The sequence below is a fragment of the Branchiostoma belcheri genome, unplaced genomic scaffold, assembly GCF_001625305.1.
Source record: "Branchiostoma belcheri isolate BF01 breed outbred unplaced genomic scaffold, Haploidv18h27 scaffold4, whole genome shotgun sequence".
NCBI lineage: Eukaryota > Metazoa > Chordata > Leptocardii > Amphioxiformes > Branchiostomatidae > Branchiostoma > Branchiostoma belcheri.
In genome coordinates this window covers 6,985,965-7,012,907 of record NW_017804020.1, presented here as the reverse complement: position 1 = coordinate 7,012,907, position 26,943 = coordinate 6,985,965, and the positions used below count along the sequence as shown (strand labels likewise).

The 26,943-nt window shown below is 38.8% G+C and overlaps 2 protein-coding genes across 2 annotated transcripts in view; one reads left to right on the top strand and one right to left on the bottom strand.

The window, feature by feature from the left end:
* LOC109477089 overlaps positions 1–4,395 on the bottom strand; it is a 185,930-nt gene extending 181,535 nt beyond the window's left edge. The window contains 4 exon segments of the mRNA XM_019778129.1: positions 511–610; positions 1,630–1,806; positions 3,331–3,440; positions 3,690–4,395. Of these exon segments, the coding sequence (XP_019633688.1) occupies positions 511–610; positions 1,630–1,806; positions 3,331–3,440; positions 3,690–3,951 (649 nt within the window). The 5' untranslated portion in view covers positions 3,952–4,395.
* Positions 4,396–4,663: 268 nt separating this feature from the next.
* Positions 4,664–23,754, top strand: LOC109477139 (dipeptidyl peptidase 3-like). The gene is made up of 16 exons (XM_019778201.1): positions 4,664–4,891; positions 7,023–7,181; positions 8,080–8,169; positions 9,156–9,293; positions 10,806–10,880; positions 11,502–11,580; positions 12,726–12,859; positions 13,486–13,616; positions 14,754–15,007; positions 16,439–16,575; positions 18,327–18,461; positions 18,739–18,855; positions 19,274–19,402; positions 21,065–21,244; positions 22,782–22,944; positions 23,437–23,754. Exons 1-16 carry the CDS (start codon positions 4,772–4,774, stop codon positions 23,574–23,576), a joined length of 2,181 nt encoding a protein of 726 aa, XP_019633760.1. The 5' UTR covers positions 4,664–4,771; the 3' UTR covers positions 23,577–23,754.
* The last annotated feature ends 3,189 nt before the right edge of the window (positions 23,755–26,943 follow it).

Below are 26,943 nucleotides of genomic sequence, written 5' to 3'. Positions count from 1 at the left end.
ACAAGATCAGTGAAAAGGCCACACCAATTTAATTTCTTGGTTAACGGATTTTTCTAGAAAAATAATGGAGCGGGCGGGCGAAAAAATAAAAACAGGCCTAGGCATCCTATTATGGCCCAAAATGGAACGATAGGAGCCATGAAGTCAACACACCAGGCTGGTTCAAAATTTAAACAATGAATTTTGAACTTTTAATAATACATGTACCACTGCATTGAAAGATGGAATACCTGTAACAACTAGGAAGAAAGGACGGTTTTCAACTGTTCAGGGCAAAATATGAGCATTTTGCAGTTGATTCTGAATTTTTTTTTTTTTTGCAAATCAGAAAAAAATGAAGCGGGCGAATCCGTTAACCAAGAAATTAAATTGGTGTGGCCCAAGGTAGGATTCGAACCTGGAACCTCTTGGTCCAAGGCCGAACACGCTACCGCTACGCCACGCCACACCGAGTTGTATTCTATATATTTGTATATTGGTACAACAGTTGCATGGTTTTAAACTGCTTACCTAGGAGCCTGGGTAACGGTGTCAGGGTCTGACCACTCTGAGCTGATGGGGGGGAGCTGGTCGGCAGTTTGTGTTTGTTTTGTTGGTGCACGGCATATCTCTAAGGTAAACAAACAAACAAACAAACATGTAGACAAGTTAAACATACACTTCTAATGCAGAATTGTGGTCATTTGTATAGGATTGACCCTAAAAACTATAAAAGTACATACAAAATCATATCTAGCGGCTTGAGTAACTGTTTTTTGGCATATCTTATTACCTGGATGTCTAACCTTCATCAACGTAGTAGTACAGATTGAATATGATTGATGAAATTTCATGGAATATGTTAAACTTACAGGCATCCAATGCAATTTTAGGGTGTAAAAGCTGGATCTTTAAAGTCAATTCTTTATAATTAATATAGTACTGGTATGTTGAATTAACCCTATCTCATAGCATGCTGTTTTCTGTGAGCCAAAATATAGTGATTTCGCTAAGAAAAAAAATCAGTTTCTTGTTTTGTATCGTAGGCTGGTTCTAGCTATTTTATGGGCGGTAGCCAAAAATAAAGAGACACCTCACGTAGCTTGTTTTGGGGCTAACAAACGCTTCAAGCATCAAATGTGCTAAGAAATGACAGTAAATGTCAGACAGTAAATGTCAATATCAGACAAATTTTCTCATCCACAATATTTTTCGTTTTGCCGCCCTTAAATTACATTGGATGCCTTTAACATCATCATTGGGCCACACCAATTTAATTTGTTGGTTTTCAGATTCGCCTCTTCATTTTTTCTGATTTGCAAAAAAAAAAGGTTCTGTTTCGGAATCAAGTAAACAATACTCAATTTGCCCCCAACAGTTGAGGAAAGTCATTTTCTTCCTAGTTGAATACTGTTGATACACCTTTTCCATCTATCAATGCAGTGCTTTGATTAAAAGTTCAACATTCCTTGTTTAAATTTTAACCCAGCCTTTTGTGTTGACCTCGTGGCTCCAATCTGGGGGCTATAATAGGATGTCTAGACCTGTTTTTTTTCGCCCCGTTGCTTCATATTTTTTCTGAATAAATCCGAGAACCAACAAATTAAATTGGTGTGGCCTTACATAATGATTAAAGCACATAATACTCACATGTGTGACACTCTTTAGGTAGTGTTCAAAATGAGCCTTGGTGATGTTAGGAAGGTAGAAGGAAGGGGGGATGTCTTCAGGTCCTATCTCTATGAAGTCCTCTCCCCAGGTCTTGGTGAAGAAGTCGTGCTCTCTCCTGCTTCTTCTGGGGTCATTCAGAACAGACGCCAGGTTGACCTGCAGTGGAAAAAATTACTTTTTATGTTTACTGAAGTTTTGCTATGTTTCCTCTTCTTCTTCCATTCCAAACACTGACCAGACTGACCTGACCAATGACCTTATTTATTGATGTCTCTCGCCACAGCAACTGGTGTTGGGTTGCATATTGTTGCAATTTTACAGCAGGAGGGATTTATACCCCTGACTAACCATGTATATGAATGTGTTTGAGTAAGAATTGGTGACCTGAGAAGAAGAAGTAAGAATAAAAGTGTAGACCATATGCGAAGGTAAACATTATGCACTTGCTTTGCAAATGTTGCCTTCCTAGTTTTAAAATGTTCTGCAATATTTAAATGATAACTGTTTCTTCTTTATGAAACTAGACAAACCATATATTACAAGTTTGGTATGTTCATATATTTTCAACTGCCTTACAAAGTGAGAAAGTTGAACTTGTACTTCACATTTCTGCTTTATTCTTGTTCCTGTACATTATTGTACTTCCCTTGAAAGGGCATTCATTCAATTTTTGGTTAAAAATAATGTTTGTTCATTCATTTGTTCATTCATTTGTTTGTTTCTTTGTTTGTTCGTTCATTCATTCAATATTGAAGGATGTTAAAATTTAGTTTTGCAAATAATACTGTAAATGCACACTTGTTATATTTCATTCATTCATATATGATATAGGTATGAATTTGAACATAAGCCCATTGGCATATACAAAATTACCCGTTGGCAAACAGTTTACATACAATTTGAAAAATACATGCAAAATAATTAGTGTATCATTGAGTTGGTAGTACTTAATTGAAGATGCAACAAAGCATGACACAAAGCAACAAAAGCAAAGTAGTAGTAAATACAAAAGCTCTAAACAATATTATGCCAACATTATTGAACCCCAAGCCTGCTTTTTTTCAGTATCCAAAATTGCAGGTTGCTCAATTTTTCTCCTGAAATCATAATTGAAAATGTCTCAGCAAAATGCAGACAGCAAGTGGGTATTTGTAACCAGGCCTCAAAATACTGGGAGCATATGCAGGTTGGTACAGATAGAATAATCTGTTCAGGTATAATGCCGTAGTGATGCATACCGGTTCACTAGACTTGGATCCCGACTTGTAAGAATGTTTAGGTTCACTTCAAGTCCAAAAAAACCTAAAAGTCAAGAACCAAGTCCGGACTTATTACCATAAAAGACCATTTCACATACGCTTTTCTTTCCAAACCACCTAAAACTTTCGTAGATTGCAAAATCTTTGCTGCAAAATGAAGAAAACATTGCCATCGGGCATCGTCAAGTGTCGGCCTCCATGTTATGTGGCCAAAGTTTCACCCAGACAACATATTGCAAGGTTGCCAACATGCAATTTTGTATATGCCATGGGTTTAGGTCTGGACTTACAAGTCCGGAACTGAACCTAAACCTCTGGACTTGAATCCGGACTTGAACCTAAATGTGGGTTTAGGTATGCAGCACTATGCACCGGTGCAGGTATGTAGAAAAGAGTATTTCGCATCCTTATTAACACTGACCTGAGAGTTGTAGACTGTCCATGCCTGCTGGTCAGTCACTACGGCCGGTTCTGAGGGGGACGGACTTGGGGAGGTCTGGGATGATGTTCTCCGTAATGTGCTCACTGCACCTGTTGGAAAAATATACACAAACATAAACTTCAACTGTGTAACTTCTAATGTGAAAACAGATCAAATAGGTTTCTATTTGATTTGTTGGTTCTTGGATTTTTTTCTGGGAAAAATGAAGTGATGTGGAAAAAATATAATATAATAATAGAATAAATAACAGAAACAGACCAAATAGGTAGAAACTCTACCTTCATGATTTACATGTTCCATAAATATGATTTTAAAAAATCATATGCGCATAAACGTACCGTCTTTAGATAAATGCTCCTTGACTACGTGATCGACGTAGTCCTTGTCGCTGACGCCTTCCAGCGGCAGGGTGGGACAGACTCCGTTCTCCCCGTACCTACAGACGAAAGACCCGCCTTCTCTCACACAGTGCCGCTCCCTCAGGTGCTTCCCGAAGTCCATCCGAGACTTGAACGTGGAGTGGTCCGAACACACCGCGCACTTTAACACCACCGCCCGGGACACAGCCGGGGGAGGCCGCTGCGTTCCCGTAGCTTCCATGGGAGCTGGATTTTCCTCTCACCGGCGCATTTTCGGCCACAAAAATCGTCCAAAGTGCAGATGTTTTTTTCTCTCAGGTTGAACTCTGATCTTGTGATCGAAGACTTGTCTTGGGGTCGAAAATGTTCGCTCTGTTATGCCGTCATATACCGCCTAGACAGTCCAAGACACGCCCTTCTTTATCGAAATAGATACGTTCCATTTTATAAGTCGTGAAACACTCACGGTTTTCTTCGTGGAAGACAAGAAAAACGAGTTTTTTCGAGATTTCTTGGTTCACTTCGGATTTTTTTCTCAATCGGCGGCCATGTTGTAAATTACCCACAATTCCATAGCGGACGTGGCACACTGACAGCAACAAATTTTTATTTACGGATGTGGAAAATCACAGATAAACACGTAAACAAATCGCGGTAAACTAATAAAACACAACAGTTGTAACATCTTAATGTAGGGATGTGCTAAAATGGTAAGGTAAAGTAATATTTTGGGTGAAAACTTTGGAACGAGCAAATTTTCGTATTTCAGTGTGATGCCTGACCAACAGTTCTTTATGAAATGAAATAAATTCAATGTATTTTAATATTACTAACCAAAATTGCAGATTGAAATTAAATTGATATAATTACTAAAAATGTCTAATATTTCATTTTGTAAAAAAATACTTTCTTCTGGAACCAACAAACAGGCACTATTGTGGTCGCAGTGGGCAGCTATCTCACTCATTTTACTTCCGCATTCTACCTTGTCCATTCTTCTTCGCTCTAGTCCAGTTTATTTCTCCCCTTGACCACTCCGGCTGAATCGCAGTGACCACGTCATGACTGACCAGTCCCAGTACGTCCTGCCCACGGACTCGCCCGTGGCGCTGCTGGACTGTAAGGCGGCGTTCGGCCTGCTGACTGACCGAGAGAAGCTGTACGCTCACTACCTGTCCCAGGCACGTGTGTTTCCGCCCCCCTCCCTCACCATATGTTAGTGTAACGCCTTTCTTTAGAACCACGAATTTTTCCTTTTCTCAGTATTTCTTCTAAGAATATTATTTTGCTAAAAATATTTTTTTTGCATGAATACACGCTTGTATATGATATTATTATATATTAAGAAGGTTATGTTTTCCATAGCGTCTGTGTGTAAGTGTGCTCTTGTAACAAGTTGTATTAATCATAAATTATGGTTGAAGGCATGTGGGTCATTTCGGGGAAGAGTGATAAGCAGAACGCCAGTAATTAAAAATGTGAAGGGCTCATAATCTTGCCAGGAGCCAGCAGGAATTTGTTTTGTGTGACTGTGTGTGTCCGTGTGTGTGTGTTTGTATGTGTGTGTGTGTCGTGTATGGGTGTGCGTGTGTGTGTGTGTGTGTGTGTGTGTGTTTTCTCATGGTTAAGTTGCAATGGATATAAAAAAGTTAATTGGGTTCAGTCTGTTCCAGGGTGAGAAAGTCATTAATCACACTTGTCAAGTGTATGTCTGGTAGCCCGGGACCAGTGGGGTTTTTACGGGCTCCTCCTGTTTCTTACAGTGGTTCCCACACCGGCCCTGGGAGTTCTGGCAAAGATTGCCGCTCCAGGGATGTCGAATTCGGAAGATTCGAGTACGAATCTTGAAAAGAAAAGGGGGAGTAGTGTAACAGTTGGGGGTTTATAGGCGCTACTAACTGACCCAGCCAATGGGTCTAGACCTTTTAGCTCACTCAGTTAGAGCGTCTGCCTGTGGCCCGGGAGCCGTGAGTTCGAATCCGGCCCGGGACCAAGGGGTTTTTATCTGTTTCTACTGTCTCCTCCTGGTTTCTTACATAACCTTGCAAATTGACAGCTGGCACCTGCGTGGTGTTTTTCTCTAATGCACAATACAGAAGGGGATTACAAATGGGTTACGTTGCGTCCTAAAAAGTTGTGACTTGTATATAGACACCATGGTTTCCTGGAGGATTGAGATCTCCAAACTCTTGTTGTGTCATGTCTTTACAAATTCATTTTTGTTTGCGGGGGATAAATTTCACATTTGGAAAGGAAAGGAGATTTTTGCGGTGTTTTTAGTGGTTGAAACAATACTAATTTTTAGCATATGGTAACTAGTACATTTACAGTGTTTACAAGATCATTGTAGGCATTGCAAAGGTCATGGACAAACTAATTTACTCAATATTGTGACAGTATGCCGCTATTGATGCATATCTTACACCATTGTCTTGTCTAATTTCAGATGCAGAAGCACGGCGCGGTCCTTGTTGTGGAAATAATAGAGAAGATTAGGATCAAAGAGCTTGTTTCTTAAGACTCTCCTGATATGTATCTAAATGAGTGTCAAAGCAAGTGCATGTGTAACTTCATCTGGGTTTACTTACTAAGTAAACAAACGTCCGTGCCAGGTGTGCATTCCACTGCCACCCATCCCAGCTGGTATAAACAACCATGCAGCGTTCTTGTCATGGGTTTACCATATGACGTTAAAAATGTGTCTCGTGATGTTAAATACTATACAAAGTAGATTAGAAATTGCTATGGACAGGCACATACTGTGAATAGTGCAAAAATGTGTTCCTACATCAAGTAGTGCAGGAATGAATTTCAACAGCACCAACGTTAACCGTTTTGTAGGGCTCGAAATCAAAGGTGGTCCAATGGCCACTGACCGCTAAAATTTAGGCTCAGCCTAGGACAACTGAAAAGACACTTTGGGACATTTTTGGGACAATAGAAAAATAATCAATATCAGAATGTCAGCCCTTCTTTTTTTACCAGGCACACATCCTGGCTTTTGGATCCGGAAAAATCCCCCCAAATTTCGTGTCTACAATTACAGTGCACCTGCAGCGCTAGCTGGGAGTGAACATAAGCAAAATAAAGTTGACTTCAAGCTGAAGTCACAGAATTCTTAAAAAAAAAACAGGTTGGGACAGTTCATACTCACTTCGGGACAAATGAAATATATTTTTGGGACAGTGCTGGGACAATATGCATAATACTTTTTTTTATTAATAGGAAAAAAAGTTAATTTCGTGGCCTGATATGGCAGGGACTACATGTAACATCAGACAATAATATGTTGATGGTCTCTTTCTACTCCAGGCCTCCTGGTATGGAGGGCTGATAGTCTTGCTGCAGACATCCCCAGAGTCACCGGGAATCTTCGTGCTGCTACAGAAGATGTTCCAGGCTCAGTCTCCCACAGACCTGGAGCAGGCAGCTACATCCGCACCTGATGGACCCTCTCAGGAGGAGTTCCAGGTGATACAGCTGTCTTGAGCTCAGGATTGATTCAATTAACTACACAGGGATCAAAATACTGGGTGCATGTGCACCCAAATTTGGAGCAGTGCACTCATATATTTTCGTAGGTTTACGTATGATGTTAAATGTATTGTAGTATACAGCATATTCTTAACATCTAAGTGTTAGAAAAATAATAAAATCATTGTTACAACACTTTCTGAAGAAATAAAAAATAATTAGTTTTTGCTTTTTAGTTTTTCTTATTTTATCTTATATGGTGTACCCAAAATATTTTGTGTGCACCCAATTTTTTAGGTTGGGTGCACCAGTGCACCTATTCTCAAAAATGAAGTTCGAGCCCTGCTACATTAAAGAAATGAACAGAAAGTTGACTTTGAAAATCCATGTTTTACCACCATGAACTTGCATTAGATGCCTTTAAGATCATCAATAGAATGCAATAAAAATGTCAATGCAGGGCTCGAAATACTGGGTGCATGTGCACCTTAGTGCACCCAAATTTGGAGCTGTGCACACAATTTTTTTCTGTGATTGCACCAGTACACCCAAATATTTTCATAGGTTTACATATGTAAAGATGTTAAATGCACAGTCGTACAATGTATACAGCATATTCTTAATTTTAAGTGTCAGAAAAATGATAAAATCATTGTTATAGTACTTTTCTTAAGAAATGATGACATTCTACAATTGTTTTTTGTACTTGTTTGATAATTAGTAAGTTATTTTATCTTATATGGTGCATCCCAAAATTTCTTTTGTGCACCTAATTTTTTTGGTTGGGTGCACAAGTAGTGCACCTATTCCCAAAAATGAATTTCAAGCCCTGCAATATAATGAATGAATTATTTTACCAGAAATATTCTTTGCGTTTTCATTCATTTTTTTGCAGGCCTTGATGGTGTATGCCGCTGGTTTCTATTCCAACATGGGCAACTACAAGTCCTTTGGGGACACCAAGTTCATCCCTGGGCTACCAGTGGTAGGTCTAGGTTAAGGCCGCACAACACAGTATTTATGGGCCAACCCCGTAGTCAAAAGTAGTCCGGGCACAAAGTAGTGCTGCACAATACTAGAGAAAGGTGCCAAGATTGTTCTGTGCATGGCATCAAGATGGAACCTGTGGTAAATGTTAGAGGAATACGTCAGTTTTGAGACTGTAAAAGTTGAATTATGGTGCGTGGCGTAGATTTGCGCTTGGATACTTGTCCCGCCTAGTACTGTGCGTCGGCTGCAGTTCCATGACCTCCGCAGTGGCGCTAATAAAAGAGGGCATGAGAAGAGAACTAGTCGGCAAATCTAAGCTCATTTTCACATATTTTGTACACTATACCCTGCAATTAAACACATCAAATTCTGAACCTTGCTTGTGCACCCTACTATGATTTTCAGTGAGTTGAAGTGAGTCTCTTTGGGGTCCTTAACTATAAAAATCCCCATTGGGCGAAAACTGTGTTGTGTCGCCTTGAAGCTTAATTACTTAATATTAGAGTCACAGATCCTGTTAGACAATGTGGTAAAGTGCCCTCTAGTGACAGCTTTTGGTACAGCACCACATACATGTTCAAGTACAACTTAGAGCTCCTGTCACAGATACAGAACCTTCCCACAAACACCGAGCTTGGCTGAAGTTGGGGAGCAGGCTGACCAGATGTAAGCCAGGCCTATGTATTTGTATGAATCAAATTGGATTTGAGTTAAATTTGAGTCAAATCTTACCCTCAAACACACCTCGCACGCTGCTGACCTACTCTCGAACACCAGCCAACCACCAGCCACACATTTCCAATTTTTTGTAAAAATTTCTTGCCTAGTGGTTAAGAAGTACCTATTAGTATAAGCAACTCGAGTAGGTGCAAAGTATCTTTCCCAGGACACATCATTGGGGCTTGTCAGGGATTCGAACCCAGAACCTTCATATTCTGAGTCAACAACCCTAACTACAATATTCTATGTGTATTTCTACAGGAGAAGTTTAAGGCTGCAGTATGGTCCAGTGCAGCCTACAAGGCAGATCCAACAGGCACTGAAAAGCTGTGGACAGCCGTGTCAGGACCCCTGTACTCTCTCACAAACAGGGAGAAACAGCTGGGACTCGGAGACAAGGTAAACATGTTTTTGTTGTTATTGTTGTTAGGCTATGTTGATTTGATTATATGGATGACATCCACGCATGCACGAATTTTTGTCTTTTTCCCAAAAAAAAGTTTTCAACCATACTGTAAATCGTACAAAAGTAGCCACAAAATGAGCAAATTTAAGACATAAATTCAAAAAATGCTGAAAAACGATACTTAGTTACGTCACAGAATGCAAAAATCCATTCCAGGACAAGAAGAAAATGTGAAGGAATGAAAATGAAGAGTCTATTATTCACCATGCCAATAAAATATTACTCTGCGTCATTTTTTTAACCTTCATGACCACCTAGATTTCATAATCAATTTTTTTTGTGACTAACTTCTTTTTATTTGCACGCTTGCATCAGTTTTTTGTTTTCCATAGGATGTCATCCATATAATTAAATCAACATGGCCTTACATAATGGGAATTTCTATACTTGTGGTACATGTACTTGGAAGTTATGTGATGGTGAAATTGTTGAATGTTGATGCAAATGTGGACCTGATTGGCATTATCCCCCCTCTCGCCGAAGAGATTTTTTCAAACTTCTCTTAGGCCACACCAATTTAATTTCTTGGTTAACAGATTTTTCTAGAAAAATAATGGAGCGGGCAGGCGAAAAAATAAAAAATAAAAACAGGCCTGGGCATCCTTTTATGGCCCAAAATAGGAGCCATGAAGTCAACACACCAGGCTGGTTTAAAATTTAAACAATGAATTTTGAACTTTTAATGATACCATAGCATTGAAAGATGGAATAACTGTAACAACTAGGATGAAAAGGACTGTTTTCAACTGTTCAGAACAAAATATGAGCATTTTGCAGTAACTGTTGATTCTGAATTTGTATATTTATTTTTATTTGCAAATCAGAAAAAAATGAAGCGAGCGAATCCATTAACCAAGAAATTAAATTGGTGTGGCCTTATTGTTGTTTTGGCTTTGTTCATTAATTATCTGTTGTTGGTAGTGGTTAAACCAACTCTGTGTAACAGTCACTGTCCTTGGTGCTGAATATCATTCTAACCGATGGTTAAAGTAACAGTCACTGTCCTTGGTGCTGAATATTATTCTAACCAATGGTTAAAAAGTAACAGTCACTGTCCTTGGTGCTGAATATCATTCTAACCGATGGTTAAAGTAACAGTCACTGTCCTTGGTGCTGAATATCATTCTAACCAATGGTTAAAGTAACAGTCACTGTCCTTGGTGCTGAATATCATTCTTACTAATGGTTAAAAGTAACAGTCACTGTCCTTGGTGCCGAATATCATTCTAACCAATGGTTAAAAAGTAACAGTCACTGTCCTTTGTGCTGAATACCATTCTAACCAATGGTTAAAAAGTAACAGTCACTGTCCTTCGTGCCGAATATCATTCTAACCAATTGTTAGAATGATATTCAGCACCAAGGACAGTGACTGTTACTTTTGGAAAAATATTCCTTGTAAGACACTAAGATGGCTTTAGTAAAATGTTTGTTTCCCCTCCCAGGGTATAACTACTTACTTCTCCAAGAACTGTGACCTGAAGGATGCAGAAATTGCACAGAGGTTCCTGGATGAGAAGGTACTGTATGAAAAGTTAACCTTTCAGTGAAATTTCAACAGAAGAATATTTCATCTGAAAATGTAGATGACACAGTTTTTTGTGTAGGCGATGCAGGTGTTTGCGCAGAAGATGCAGTTTGTTGCATAGAAGATGCACCTGGTGATTGTGTAGATGATGCAGGTGTTTGCGTAAAAGATGCAGGTGTTTCCATAGACGACACAGCTGTTTATGTAGATGATGCAGGTGTTTCCATAGACGATACAGATGTTTGCACAGACGGTGCAGGTGTTTGTCTAGATGATGCAGGTGTTTGGGAAGACAATACAGGTGTTTGCACAGGCAGTGCAGGTGTTTGTGTAGACAATGCAGGTGTTTGGGAAGACAATACAGGTGTTTGCACAGGCAATGCAGGTGTTTGTCTAGATGATGCAGGTGTTTTGGAAGACAATACAGGTGTTTGTACAGGCAATGTAGGTGTTTGCACAGGCAATGCAGGTGTTTGTCTAGATGATGCAGGTGTTTGGAAAGACAATACAGATGTTTGCACAGGCAATGCAGGTGTTTGTGTAGACGATGCAGGTGACTGTTAGCTTACTTGTAATCCATAGTCCATGATCCAAACTTGTTTTTCTTGTGCAGAAAATCAGCCCATACAACACCAGGCTGTTCAAGACTGATGCAGGATATGAAGTACGGCTGGCATCCTCTGCAACATCAGGTATATAGTATTAAATTTATATTTTCATGGGTAAAGTGAAATTGACTGTGATAAATATATTTTACATTGAAAATAATCATTATGATGATAATAATTATGATAACTGTTCCTAGGCCACACCAATTTGATTTCTTGGTTAACGGATTCCCCCACTTCATTTTTTTCTGATTTGCCAAAAAAATAAAGAAATTCAGAATCAACTGCAAAATGCTCATATTTTGCCCTGAACAGTTGAAAACAGTCCTTTTCTTCCTAAATTGTTACAATGTTCCATCTTTCAATGCAATGGTATCATTAAAAGTTCAACATTCATTGTTTAAATTTTGAACCAGCCTGGTGTGTTGACGTCATGGCTCCTCTCACACTATTTTGCGCCATAATAGGATGCCTAGGCCTGTTTTTATTTTTTATTTTTTTCGCCCGCCCGCTACATTATTTTTCTAGAAAAATCCGTTAACCAAGAAATTAAATTGGTGTAGCCTTAGTTGTAAATTACCAGTGTAACTATGAACTGCAATTGACAAGCCATCTGATTCAGTCTTTTCCTTGTACAGTCTGATACATTGTTATGGGTTAAGTAAATAACTGTTATATGGTAAAGTTGTATCTTTCATATGGGTAAAGTACTATTTTCATGGATAAAGATTTTATACTTTTTTGTGAGCTTCTCAATTTGGTTCAGTACCATGGTTTTTAGCAGTCAATGGTTTTCAACAGAGCTTGCAAAAATAACAAGACTGGCAATGAAAACATACATTACCATGGTGACGGTGGTTGCTGTTAGGGTTATTGTTTGCATGGCACTGCCATCATTTCATGACTTTGAGGAAGACTCGATACCTATTAAGCCTAGACAGATACAGTGCACTCCTCCCCTGAGTGTATAGTGAACGAGCCCCGGGGTCACAGAAAGTAGGGCCATCCGTGGCAGACAGGTCTTCTGGGTCTTCCTAAGGGTTTCCAGGAATGTGGGCATAGATGTGGGTCAGAGAAATGCCTGTGGACATTCCATTCCTGTGGACAAAATGCCAGTACAATTCCTAGAATTCTTGCAAACTGCACACAATACTGTACCATTAGGCTCCTCCCTGAGATGTCGCCAATAATTAATATGATCATTATAAATTCTCCTGTGTTGCCCTCAGAGTCTCCAGTGGAGGGCATGAAGGATGATGTGCAGTTCTCCTCAGGACAGATAGATGGCACTAACTTCACTGTTAAGAGGGGAGACTATGCACCACTCATGGAGAAAGTGGTGCATAACCTTAAGCTGGCCAAGGTAACTACATCTAAAATGTATTATAATTATGATATTAAGATCTAACACAGAAATCAATGTTAAAAGTTAAAGTACTAGTTGTTTGCATGTCTTCTAGATGAAAATAATTGATTCCAGGGCTCGAAATTCATTTTTGGGAATAGGTGCACTGGTGCACCCAACCTAAAAAATTGGGTGCACAAAAATTATTCTGGGTGCACCATATAAAATGAAATAAGTATACTGTCAGCAAGAACCAGTATGAAATAGTACCACAACAATAATTATATTATTTATCTGATACTTGGATGTTAAATACACTGTATATACTAAATGCTTAACATCTTTTTTTTTATTCTTTACGTACGAAAACCTAAGAAAGTATTTGGGTGCACCAGGGCACCCACAGAAAAAAATTGGGTGCACAGCTCCAAATTTGGGTGCACTGAGGTGCACATGCACCCAGTATTTCCAGCCCTGGATTCCAAAGTGTATATTTTTCTGTAACTTATTAGAAACTTTACTTTAAAGTACATGGCTGGTTTAAAATCTAATAGATTAGATAACACCTAGTACAAAGGGTTTGGAAAGTTTATTTTGGATGATTATTTCTGTCAGATTTAATTTTTTTTTCTCCCTTACATTAGAGCAATGCAGCTAACCCCAGTGAAGAGAAAATGCTAACAGAATATGTAAGGAGCTTCACCATTGGCTCAATAGATGCTCACAAGGATGGATCACGGCACTGGATCCAGGACAAGGGACCAATCGTGGAGAGGTTAGCTTTCAGAAATTCTGGGTGGCAAAACTGGATTTTCAAAGTCAATTTTCTTGTCATTCTCTTAATGTTGAATCAACCCTATCCCACACTGATATTTGTGGGAGGAAAATGAAAATAATGTTGCTAACACTAACACAAAACGTTTTTTGCTTGTTTTGTATACATGTATTAGGATGGTTCTAGCTTATTTATGTTCAGTACCCTGAAAAAAGAAAGAGATGCGTCACATATATAATTGTTCATTTTTGGGCTTTTTCAAACACTTCCAAGTATAAAATGTGCTAAGAAATGTCAGTAAATGTCAGTATTAGACAGATTTTATCATCCAGAATTGTTTTTGTTTTGCTGCCCTGAAATAGCATTAATTGGATGCCTTTAATTTGTTTGGATAAAGATTTTACCGAGTAGAACTATTTTAGACTTGAAGACAGCCCCTCTCTCAGTCCAATTTGTCATTGTTCCTTTTCTTACTTCCTTCCAAACAAAACGTCAATGACCTGGATGAAATGTCTTTTATCATGGTAACTGGGTCTGTAGCAGACACCCTGTTGTGTTGGGTTACATTATGTAGCAAATTATAGGACAGAGTTGGACTTGCGTACCCATTATGACATGAATGTGTACAAGTTATAAACAGAGATGAAGTAGTTTACTGGGACACTGACCAATAATTGTGAGGGTAAACATTATGCATTTTGCTTTGCAAATAAATGCTACTTTTTTATATGCTACCACGGTATTTGCTACTTCCATGGTAAATGCTCCATGGAACTTCACTCGCTAGTGCCTCCACCTCAAACATTCTCAGCAAGGACACGTTTTGCCACTTCCACTGAAGCAAATAACCCTTTCTTCCTCCATACACGCCTCCAGGAGGAAGTTCCACGCTGAAAGCTTCTTTCCTAGAACAACATCACTATGGAACAAGCTACCACATGATTGTTTCCATCATGGGTTCAACCTTAAACTTTTTAAGTCCAAGGTCAACAAACATCTGTCCTCACTGGCCTACAGTAACCCGAAACATTTATTTAATAAGTGGCTCCCATGAGCCTTGTTTTGTGGTGAACTATTAAGTTAAATTTAATGAAAAATATATATACTGTAGTTATATCTTCTGCTTTTTATTCCCAGCTACATAGGGTTCATCGAGAGTTACCGTGACCCGTTCGGAGTCCGCGGGGAGTTTGAAGGCTTCGTTGCCATGGTGAATAAGCAGATGAGCGCCAAGTTTGCGTCGCTGGTGGGCGCGGCTGAGGAGCTGCTGCCCCTCCTGCCCTGGCCGCGGGAGTACGAGAAGGACCGCTTCCTCCGGCCGGACTTCACCTCGCTGGACATACTGACCTTTGGAGGCAGTGGGATTCCAGCCGGCATCAACATTCCAAACTGTAAGGACTGTTTGATGTTATCTGTATCTGTATCTGTATAGCCGGTATAACCGCCCTTTGGCATAACACACCAGCTTCGCAGGCGCGCGGCACGGCGGCAGCTGGCTACATTACACAGATCGACTTGTTACACCTAACCCTTGAACTTCTAGCTCTAGACTTTGTTTAAAGCTATCTATTGACAATGCCCCTACTGTACCTGGTGACAGTGAGTTCCACTCTGCAATTAGTTCTAGGAAAGAATGAATTCTTGAACACCTCAATCCTTGGTTGATAACTCTGGTACTTGAAGGCATGGCTATTTCTTGTTCTCTTCTAGGCTGGTATTAGGTACTTAGTAGTTGGGACATCCACCAGTGTATTAGTCATTTTGTACATCATGCATAGTCTGGACATCTTTCTTCTGTCTTCCAGTGAGGCCCACTGTAGGTTTCTTTTCATTTCCGTGACACTAGCACGGAAATGTTAGGGTTACTAGAGAATTCTTTCAGCAGTGACAAGTTTTTGAAGGGTATACTAACTTTTTGATGTGTCAGTCCATCTTGATCACAGAGTGGCCTAGTCTCGTGCCAAGTCTCGTGCCTAGCCTCATGCTCTCGCGAGACTTAAGGCCACTCTGTGAACAAGATGGACTGATATTCATCGAAAAGTTAGTACTCTTACCTTTCAAAAACTTGTCACTGCTGAAAGAATTCTCTAGTAGCTATAACTATACGTGACAAATGAATCTCTTCAATGATGTTTGATATTAATATCACAAAGGGGTGATGTCTACAACAGAACACTTAGAAACAGGACAAAACTGACACAGTATACATGTACTACATGTATGAGTGTCAGACACAACATATGCTAAACAGTATACTACCTTAGTGTGTTTGTTTGTTTGCTAAATGACAGTAAAGTTGTAATGTAATAATGGAATTTTAAGTCTTAAGTCGTGTAATATCAGCTAGACTTGTTCTTGATTCTCATAATGCTTAATGCTTGATTTTGAATGGGTGGGTTCTTCCCACTGCCTGAGGGACCAGCGAGCGCTGTAGGGGTGTCCGGGGGCATGCTCCCCTGGGAAATTTTGAAAAATTAACCTTCTGAAATGACATTTCCTGCGTTTTTAAAGGATTTCAAAGAAAAAATCAGAGAGAACTTTTTTCAGTGATTAAGTGAGCAGTTTTCCTACGACGGATTCCAGCCTTGCTGGTGACACGAATCAGTCCATCTTTCAAAGAAAAATCTTGGACCTTTAGATAAAAAGTAGACCAAAAAGTGGACCTTTGAGCCTTGTCAGGGGGTTTGTCCAAACCCCCCTTGGCTACGAGCATGAAATTTGAAGGACGTGTTTGTGTACAGAAACCGCAATTCAGCACTGGTGCTGCAAAGGTTTTTATATTGAATAAACAATTTTTGTTTGTTTGTTTGTTGCGTGATCAGACGATGACATCCGTCAGAGCGAGGGGTTTAAGAACGTGTCGCTGGGAAACGTGCTGAACGCGCAGTACGCCTCGGACGCACCCGACAAGGTCACCTTCCTCGCACCACAGGACAGGGAGATCTTCATGAACTTCAAGGTCAGGAAAGTTCCAAATTGTGTAAAATAGGACTTTCTAAGACATTTTTAGTAGGTCAGGAAAGTTCCAAATTGTGTAAAATAGGACTTTCTAAGACATTTTTAGTAGGTCAGGAAAGTTCCAAATTGTGTAAAATAGGACTTTCTAAGACATTTTTAGTAGGTCAGGAAAGTTCCAAATTGTGTAAAATAGGACTTTCTAAGACATTTTTAGTAGGTCAGGAAAGTTCCAAATTGTGTAAAATTGGTAAATTGTAATTTCTACCGGCTGAAATTAAACAAAAATGCTCATAACAACCTTATCTATTCGTAATACGTATAAATATCGACCTTTCACCGTAGAAGAGCGTAATTTACCGAAGAAGATGCAGCACCGCTCGATGCCCCAATGGAACCTATTGTGGAAGCCAGCTGAGTATACGTACGCGCCTCGTTTTCGTGCAAGATCATGTGCGTGCGGGACCGCTTTTCAAAATGGCTGCGGAGATTGGAATTACGTCTATTGTGTAAAATGGGACTTTTTTAGACTATTTTTAGTAGGTCAGGAAACTTCCAAATTGTGTAAAATTGGTCCAGGACATTTTTAGTACAAGGTCAGAAACCTTCCAAATTGTGTAAAATGGGACTTTTTTCATGTTTTAAGACAAAAAAAAGTACATTTTTGGCTCCAGTACCCTTAGAATCTTGAAACCAAATGACCTGAAGAACAGTTTTATGAAAAATCTCTGACTTCCAGTAACCATTTTCCGTCAGAATTTTTGCTCCATGAGGATCAATATACTTTGGGATAGTGTAGTTTCAACTCAGTATGTAGATAATTGACTAGAAATGGCTTTGAAAAATCGGGTTTCAAAGCCCTAAAAACTGCTGCAGCACTGGATGCCTTTGACAAAAAAGGACACATGTACATGATGAAAATAGAATTAAGTGGCTCTGACCTAGCAACTTTCATTTATCAAGCGTGGTGGAAAAGAAGAAAATACCTGTATTCATAACACATTAACAGTTTTCACTTTTTGTTACTTCTGCACGTTTGTTTTCTCTTATTAGGCCACACCAATTTAATTTGTTGGTTCTTGGATTTTTTCATAAAAAATATGAAGCGGCAGGGCGAAAAAAAATAAAAATAAAAACAGGTCTAGGCATCCTATTATAGGCTTCAATGCTACGAAATGAGCCATGAAGTCAACACAAAAGGCTGGGTTAAAATTTGAACATTTGAATTTTGAACTTTTAATCAAACCACTGCAATGATAGATGGGAAAACTGTAACAACTAGGAAGAAAAAGACTTCCCTCAACTGTTGGGGGCAAAACTTGAGCATTTTTCAGTTGATTCAGAACCAGAATCAATTTTTTTTTTTTTTTTTTTGCAAATCAGAAAAAAACGAAAACTCTGAGGCGAATCCGAGAACCAACAAATTAAATTGGTGTGGCCTTATGTTTGATTTACCTTATGTACTAAGTCTTGTATTTATTTTGTGAGTTCTTGGTTCATTATGTACAGATTTGTTTATTTGCATTTAAGATCTGTTATGAGTTCACTTTGTTCACCATTATTGTATAATTATAGCCTTCCTTTATTTGTGTTCATATTTTGTTTAGATTCTGTTATCTGTACCTTTGATTCTCTTTTGTTTAATGTATAATTTATTGATTCGGTGTCGTATAAGCCCACACAGGCTGGGCGCGGGAAAGCACACGACACAAAAATAAAGTCTCATTCATTCATTCATTGTACATTTTTGTGCAGGTGCCGTCGTTCGAGGTCCAGGTGGGTCTACACGAGCTGTTGGGACACGGCAGCGGCAAACTGTTCAAAAAGGAGGCTGACGGAACGTTTAACTTCGACGCAGAAAACGTCAAACACACCGAGACTGGTGAAAAGGTAACAGTTACACCAAAACACTTTCAGACTGAGACTCATATATAATTCTACAAGACCGACATACCTACATGTATCATGTACATGTAAGACCGTCGTATTAAAAGATGTTGTTACCAAGAATGACTTAAAATATAATTTTGTTTGATTGATTTATTTTTTTATTGTTACAGTACTTGTTTATTATCTTTTTATTAATTCTTCAATGTTATTTCTATTTCATTTGATATAACTAAAAATTGTAGAATCATGACTAAATCCAAATGCCTTCCCCCGACAGATCTCGAGCTGGTACCAGCCTGGGGAGACCTGGGACTCCAAGTTTCCTGTCATCTCCTCCTCGTATGAAGAGTGTCGTGCAGAGTGTGTCGGCATCTACCTCTGTCCTAACCCACAGGTACAGTCCTCAGTAAAGATTATTAACTGAATGCAAAGAATTCGTAACATACAATGTATGTATTGTAGTGCAAAGTACTCTTTATTTCAAACTGTAAACTTCACATTCAACAAGGTAACATAATGTTTTTGCTCTGTTTCCTCTTCTTCTTCTCCAAACCAATAAGTTCAATGACCTGAACCAGATGTCTGTCACCATGGTAACTGGTGTTGGGTTACATCATGTTGCCATTTTATTGCAGGAGGGATTTAGACTCCTGTCACCATATATATAAATTATATATAATATACAATGTGTTTGAGTAAGAATTAACAGTGAGAGCAGACCATATGCGAAGGTAAACATTATGTATTTGCTTTGCAAATGTTATAACCTTTCTAGTTTATTTTAATTTAATTTCATTTTATTTTTGTCTCAGGTTCTTAAGATCTTTGGACATGAAGGGCAGGAGGCGGAGGACATCATGTACATAAACTGGCTGAACATGGTGCGTGCCGGGGTGCTGGCACTGGAGTTCTACACACCTGACACAGCCGCATGGAGACAGGTGGGAAGGAACGACTGAAGGAACGACTGAAGGAATGACTGAAGGAATGAATGAGTGACTGAATGAATGAATGACCAAATGAATGAATGACTAAATGAATGAGTGAATGAATGAATGAATGGCTGAATGACAATGAATGAGCAAATGAATGATTGAAAATCATTCTTATTGTCATCACTCTTTTATTTTCTTTCTGACACATAACATCTGTGTCCATAATATCACCATAGTCCATAATATCGCCACCTTGAGAAAAAGTGTGCTTAAAGATATCTTTACTGCAACATACCCTAGGTATGTACATTTGAGGTGTGCAGGAGTGCATACCAAAAGTATGTTGCAGTAAAAATATCTCAAAGCACACTATTTCTCAAGGTGGTGATATTATGGACCCTGGTGATATTATGGACATGGATGTTACTGTAATTATGGGTTCACCACAAAGTGGTGAAACCATATTGTTTTTGCTGATGTTTCTTCTTCTCCTCCCTCTTCTCCTGCCATTTCTGTAAATGGATTCAGCTTCTTCATTTTGGGGCCTAAGGACCTGAAATTTGGTATGGAGGTACAGTAGGCAAATACCCCCAGGCGTTTTTTTATTTTTGTGATACAGGCTTTTAGAATGGTTTTATTTGAGTGTTTTGGCTGTGTAATAGCTAATGTATTACTGTGTAAGTGTGCAGTGTTTACCACATTTGGGCATGAGTCATCACAATGGCATGCAAGGCATCAACCAATAGGCATGCAGCTTTCCTCTATTCTCCTTGCTGATTGGCTGTTGGGATTTAACTGGCTTAACTTCATTTACACCTGCACAGAGCCATGCCATACTGACAGTATGTCTGTATTCAAGTGTTTTGGTAGGTATTTTAAGCTTTCCTGCTCCAGCATTGGAATGCAGGCTATGAACGCTTCTTTTTATCTTGAAAATCAACAGTTTGCATTATGCAATCCTAACCAATAATGTAGGGAATAGCTATCCAACTGTTGTAGTCTTAGTTGTATGTTACTTCATACTATAGTTATATCAATGTAAAGCATTGTTTTCTCTTGTGTTTCTCATTCTTTCCCTGCCATGTCGTAAAATGTGGTGAAGCCATCGCTGTATTTGCTCCAAAGCAAATGTCGGCCTTTCTAGTTCCTGATCTTTTCACTGCACTGTTCAAGTTCAATTTTATTTACATCAACTGGCATGTACACAGATTCTCAGAAAATGTGACATGAAATTCGTTGACAATTACAATAAAAGCTCTCAACATGAAGACAACGATTAAAAACAGCATAAAAACCAGATAAAAATACAAAACACTTGTGATGAACAGAGTTCAGTTCTTATACTTGTACAGCTTGTTACATGTATGTTCACTGTTTTCACTGTCACTTCTGTACGGTGAACTTATCATTACAGTTAACAAATAATTCCTGGACTTTCTTTTTCCAGCTCCTGTTGCCACCGTGAATACAATAGTTCCGTGAACATGTCCATTTTTCTCAGACTGTGAACTTTTGCTACCAAATTTGGGTGCACTAAGGTGCATATGCAGCCAGTATGTCGAGCCCTGGACAGAATATTTTTTGTTTCACCGGCCCTGTATTGCATTGAATGCCTTACAGCCATTCCTGAATTTCTAAAGGTGAAGTTGACTTGTTCCCCCATGGCAGGCTCACATGTGGGCGAGGTTTGTGATCCTACAAGTCCTGCTGGAGGCAGGGGAAGACTTCGTGACGGTCACACTGACCCAGGGGCAGGATGGGCAACCTGACATCCTGATCACCATGGACCGGGGTAAGATCCTGACAGTAGGCAAGCCTGCCATCGGTGCCTTCCTGAGAAAACTCCAGGTACGTACAGTCCCTGTTCTAGTTTCTTGCAAGGCCATGTTGATTTGATTATAATTATGGATGACAACCTCTGGGAACCCCAAAACTGATGCAAGCGTAAGAATAAAAAAATAAGTTGTGCAAGAAAAAAAAAAGTTGCTATCATGATTATGAAATAAGTTGCTATCATGAAATCGACGTGGTCATGAAGGTTAAACAAATGGCACAGAGTAATGTATGGCAAATAATCTACCGGGTACATATACTCTTCAAATCCATTTCTTTACATTTTCGTTTGATTTTGGCATTCTACAACATTGGAATTGTTTCAAAAAATTATTTTTGCAACTTACGGTTATATTTGCTCATTTTGCAACTGTTTTTTTACGATTTACAGTATGGATGTAAACTTTTTTCTTTTGGAAACGGCCGAAAATTCATGCACACACGGATGTCATCCATTATTAATCAAATCAACTTGGACTAATAGCAAGTCAGCAGAACGTACATGTACTGCGCCTCTGCAAAACCCTGATTTTTTGCAGTTTTTGGTCACCATTGCATTTAGAATTTTGCCTGTTGCAGAGGATAGCTTTTCCGACATAACATTCAGAAACTACAGACGGAGTGTTACCCTTATATGCACAAGTATGATCTTGTATGAGACGTTCTGCCAAAGTGCTATGCACAATACAGTACGGGTTTCGCACAGGTGCAGTATGTTCTGCTGACGTGCTGTTTCTTGTCATATTCCTTATTACTGTACAATCAAACTTGGCCACCTCAGAGTTTACAAGCCGGCCATTTGGCTATAACAATCGCTGTGTGCAACAGTAACTGATGTTTGATGTACAAGTTACAACATTTTCTCACATAGTATTGGGGTGCTGTACCAAAAGCTGTCACTAGGGGGCACTTCATCACATTGTACATTGTATGTGCAAAGTACTAAGTTATAATGTAAGGCAATGCTAATGGCTGAAATACAAATTACAAGTTGCAAGTTGTACCCCATAAAAGACTGTCCTAGAGATTCTGATTGAAGGATTAATTAGATTGAGGACAATATTCTTACAGACTCTGATGTATTGTTCTTCAAGACTATAATATTAGTTTAGATGATTCAAAAATTGATTGCACTTTCATGTGTATTTATATGTTGAAAACGAGATACACGTTCTACTTGACTGTACATTATATAAAGATGAACGCCAAGAACTACTCGATATTTTACATTTAGACAAGATATGCAAGAAAATGTCAAAGCAGGACATGTTTAAAAACTTGATGTCATGCAAGAACGAATGTATAGCAGACAAACTATGTAATTATGTTTCCAAATGTTTCAAAAAGAGAGAAGAAAGGGCAACTAACAGTAGATGATAGGTAGTATATAGTATCGTTATAATGTATAAATTCCTAGCAATTAGCATTAGAATATAGCGTCCCAGTATGCAATACTCATGTTTTACATACTGCATGTCCTCTTGTGCATTTAGCCCATCTGGGCAAGAACATGCAATAAAGATTCATATCATATCATATATATGTATTACAGGTCTACAAGTCTGTTGCTGACTACCCTTCAGCTAAGGCCATGTATGACAAGTACTCTTTAGTGAGTGAAGAGGGAACTCACAAGTGGCTGACCCTCAGGGACATCGTTCTGGCTCGCAAACAACCCAGGAAAATGTTCGTGCAAGTCAACACAACTGTCAACGGTAGGCTGAGCCTCCAAAATTTGACTTTTTAACAGTTGACAGTTACCAACTTTTTGTACTACGATGCATGCTAATGTCTTTTCCTCATCCAATTTTTTTTGTAGGATGAGTATTTTTTACAACAGCCTCTAGTTTAATTCTCGACTAATTTCCATATCTCACTAACCTTACATCTAGATGGGCTAATATCGTAAACTATAGGTAAGAATGATGTAAGAAATACGTTCTGCTTCTCACTGCTATATGTAGCTAATGTAGGTGGCGCTTTTGCGGCAAGAACACAATCCTAAACAGCAGAACTCAGGTCAGAAGCTCTGACAAAGGTGTCTTATAGACACCGAAACGTCAGCACTTACAAATGTAGGTCAGAGAATTGGTGGTGTAAAAAAAAATCCTGCATCCTATACATGTACTTTACCAAACAGTCCTGATGAAACTATTTTTGGATGTACTTTGACTGTTTGTGTATTTTTGCCTGTGTGGTTTGTTCAGATAACAAGGTGGAGATGAAAGAGTACGAGGCTACAGCGGCAGGTCTGGTCCAGTCCTTTGCAGACCGTTTCCCGAAGGAGGCAGGAGTGGAACAGATTGTGGCAGAACTGTGGGAGAAGGACAGACCCTACTTCAGCTAAACTCCTGTCAGAAAGTTTATGGCAACACTTGTTTAAAGGCATCCAATGAATGCAATTTCATGTTGGCAAAACGTACAATGTATGTCTGATTTTGATTTTACTGCCATTTCTTAGCAAAACTTATAATCATTTCGTACTTAAAGCATGCCCGTAGCCAGGGGGGTGCGGAAGAACCCCCCACAAGGCTCAAAGTCCACTTTTTGGTCCACTTTTTATGTAAAGGCCACTTTTTGGTCCACTTTTTATGTAAAGTTCCAAGATTTTTCTGGAAAAGATAGACTGGAATCGTAGAAAAACTGCTTGAATAAAAATTTATCTCTGATTTTTTCTTTGAAATCCCCTCAAAAATGCACGAAAGGCCATTTTATAATTCAGAAGGTTCATTTTTCAAAATTTTCCGGTGGTGCATGCCCCCTGACCCCCCTGGGAACCTCGCGACTACGGCGCTCGCGGTCCCCTCAAGCAGTGGGAAGAACCCCCCCATTCAAAATCCTGGCTACGGGCATGTAAAGCGTTTGAAATTGCCCCAAAACAAGCTATGAGAGGAGTCCCTATTTTTGGTATCTCCAATCAAAATACAAAAATGTACATGTAGCTAGAAGTTAAAACCAGCTTACGATATGAACAAGCCACCGTTTTCTGTAAGTGACATTGCATCTTTGACTCACAGATATCAGCCTGTTGTGGGATTAGGGTTGATTCAACTTACTGCATTAAAGAAAACAGCAGAAAATTGACTTTAAAAATCCAGTTTTAAAGCCCTGAAATGTCTTTGGGTGCCTTTAGCAGAGCCTAGTATGTGCCTCAGCTATTTTCTTTCATGTACATGATTGTACATCAGTGATGGAAGTATCATTTAAAAGGATAGTGTTACCTGCGAAAACTGGTTTCCATCTTCTAGTCAGTATATAATCATGTCAACTTCTTTCAGAAGCTTATTCTATACATGTACTTCTTTTGACGGATAATACTTAATCATGTGATTAAATATTATTGTACATTTCATTTAGTGAAAATGGTACTAACTCCATTTTGTAAGAGCTTGAGACTTCTCTGTACAATTTGAAATTGTTACGTGTATTTCACTTTATACCATACGTATGGAAGAAATATATTGTTTTTTCTCATCATATTTCACTCTAAGTTTTATGTATGGACTACATGATGACATCTACATGTAACAGTTACATGGAGGTATTGAAACAGAATACTGGAGAGCACTATACAGTAAAGGCTGATATGAAACAGTCCATTTTCAAGTGAGGAGGGAGATGGGGTGAAATAAGCTGTATTAGCTTCCCAACAAATTTCAGCCTTTCTAGTAAGATTGGGGTGAGTTGTCTGAAGTGTAACGTTATGCACATCTACAAGGGGGTTTATGTTTAGTTATGAATGTGGTTCTTCTCATTAAAAATAATCAGGACTGGTGTTTAACATTGGCATGGAGTCATGTTGTCATTGTTTTCTTATGACAGAAAATTAAGAGACTGGCCATTCTAAGGTTGTAGGGTGTAGGTGTACATGTAGGTTCTAAGGTGTAGGTTGAACAAACTTAGTCATTCTGTTTTCTGACTAGGGTACGAAATACTTTCTCAAAATTTCTCATACTACATGGTGGGAAAATATCTCATACTACATAGTGGGAAAATATCTCATACTGCAAAATGTACATAGTGGGAAAATATCTCCTACTACATAGTGGGAAAATTTCTCATACTACATAGTGGGAAAATATCTCATACTACATAGTGGGAAAATATCTCATACTACATAGTGGGAAAATTTCTCCTACTACATAGTGGGAAAATATCTCATACTACATAGTGGGAAAATTTCTCCTACTACATAGTGGGAAAATATCTCATACTACATAGTGGGAAAATATCTCCTACTACATAGTGGGAAAATATCTCATACTACATAGTGGGAAAATATCTCATACTACATAGTGGGAAAATTTCTCCTACTACATAGTGGGAAAATATCTCATACTACATAGTGGGAAAATTTCTCCTACTACATAGTGGGAAAATATCTCATACTACATACATGTGTAGTGGGAAAATATCTCCTACTACATAGTGGGAAAATTTCTCATACTACATAGTGGGAAAATTTCTCCTACTACATAGTGGGAAAATTTCTCATACTACATGGTGGGAAAATATCTCATACTACATAGTGGGAAAATATCTCATACTACATAGTGGGAAAATATCTCCTACTACATAGTGGGAAAATTTCTCATACTACATAGTGGGAAAATTTCTCCTACTACATAGTGGGAAAATATCTCCTACTACATAGTGGGAAAATTTCTCATACTACATAGTGGGAAAATTTCTCCTACTACATAGTGGGAAAATATCTCATACTACATGTACATAGTGGGAAAATAAAGCCAAAAGTTAGGTTGTGCATAGGTTGCTCCAGTTCCAACGCCTAAGGCCACACCAATTTAATTTGTTGGTTCTCTGATTTTGCCTCTTCATTTTTTTTCAGATTTGCAACAACAAAAAATATTCTGGTTCTGAATCAACTCAAATATGCTCATATTTTGCCCCCAACAGTTGAGGAAAGTCTTTTTTCTTCATATAGTTGACACAGTTTTTCCATCTATCAATGCAGTGGTTTGATTAAAAGTTCAAAATTCATTGTTAAAATATTAACCCAGCCTTATGTATTGACTTCATTACTCCTATCGTAGCATTTGGGGCTATAATAGGATGCCTAGACATGTTTGGTGACCGTCATATTTGTTCTAAAAAAATCCAAGAAGAAACAAATTAAAAATGGTGTGGGCTAAATTGATTAAATTGGTTTGGTCCTATATAAAAGATTGTCATAGATTTCTGTCAATGTTCAGCCATCACAATATGGCCTCACTCAAAACCCTACCAGACTGTGTCAACAAAAATAGCCCAAGAGCAAATGTAAGTTACAATCAACACTCAAGACAAGATGTTTGGTACACAGTTTTGTTCCTTTTATTCTACAGAGTGACAAGTTAGTTACAATCCTAAGTACTTGACCTCTACATGTCACCATATATACTCTAGCCTAGCGCTACTGGTACTTACAGGTACACAGATAATTTGTGTGGGCAGGAAGACACAGATACTGCTCTATTCTCCCAGACTCCTGGTTTTCAATTACACAGAATCCAGTAGTTGGCTTTTTCGCCGTCAAGATCTTGGGTTTTAAAGATGACTATAATACAGTTGTTCCAGGGCGCATTTCATTGTGGAAAGGTATTCGTTTGCTGCCAGTGGCAAACAAGCTGGCCAATCTTCAAAGCAAAATCATAGCCTTCAATTTTAAGCAATGGGAGCCACACAAGGCAAGCTTGGAGTTAAACATTGTTGCT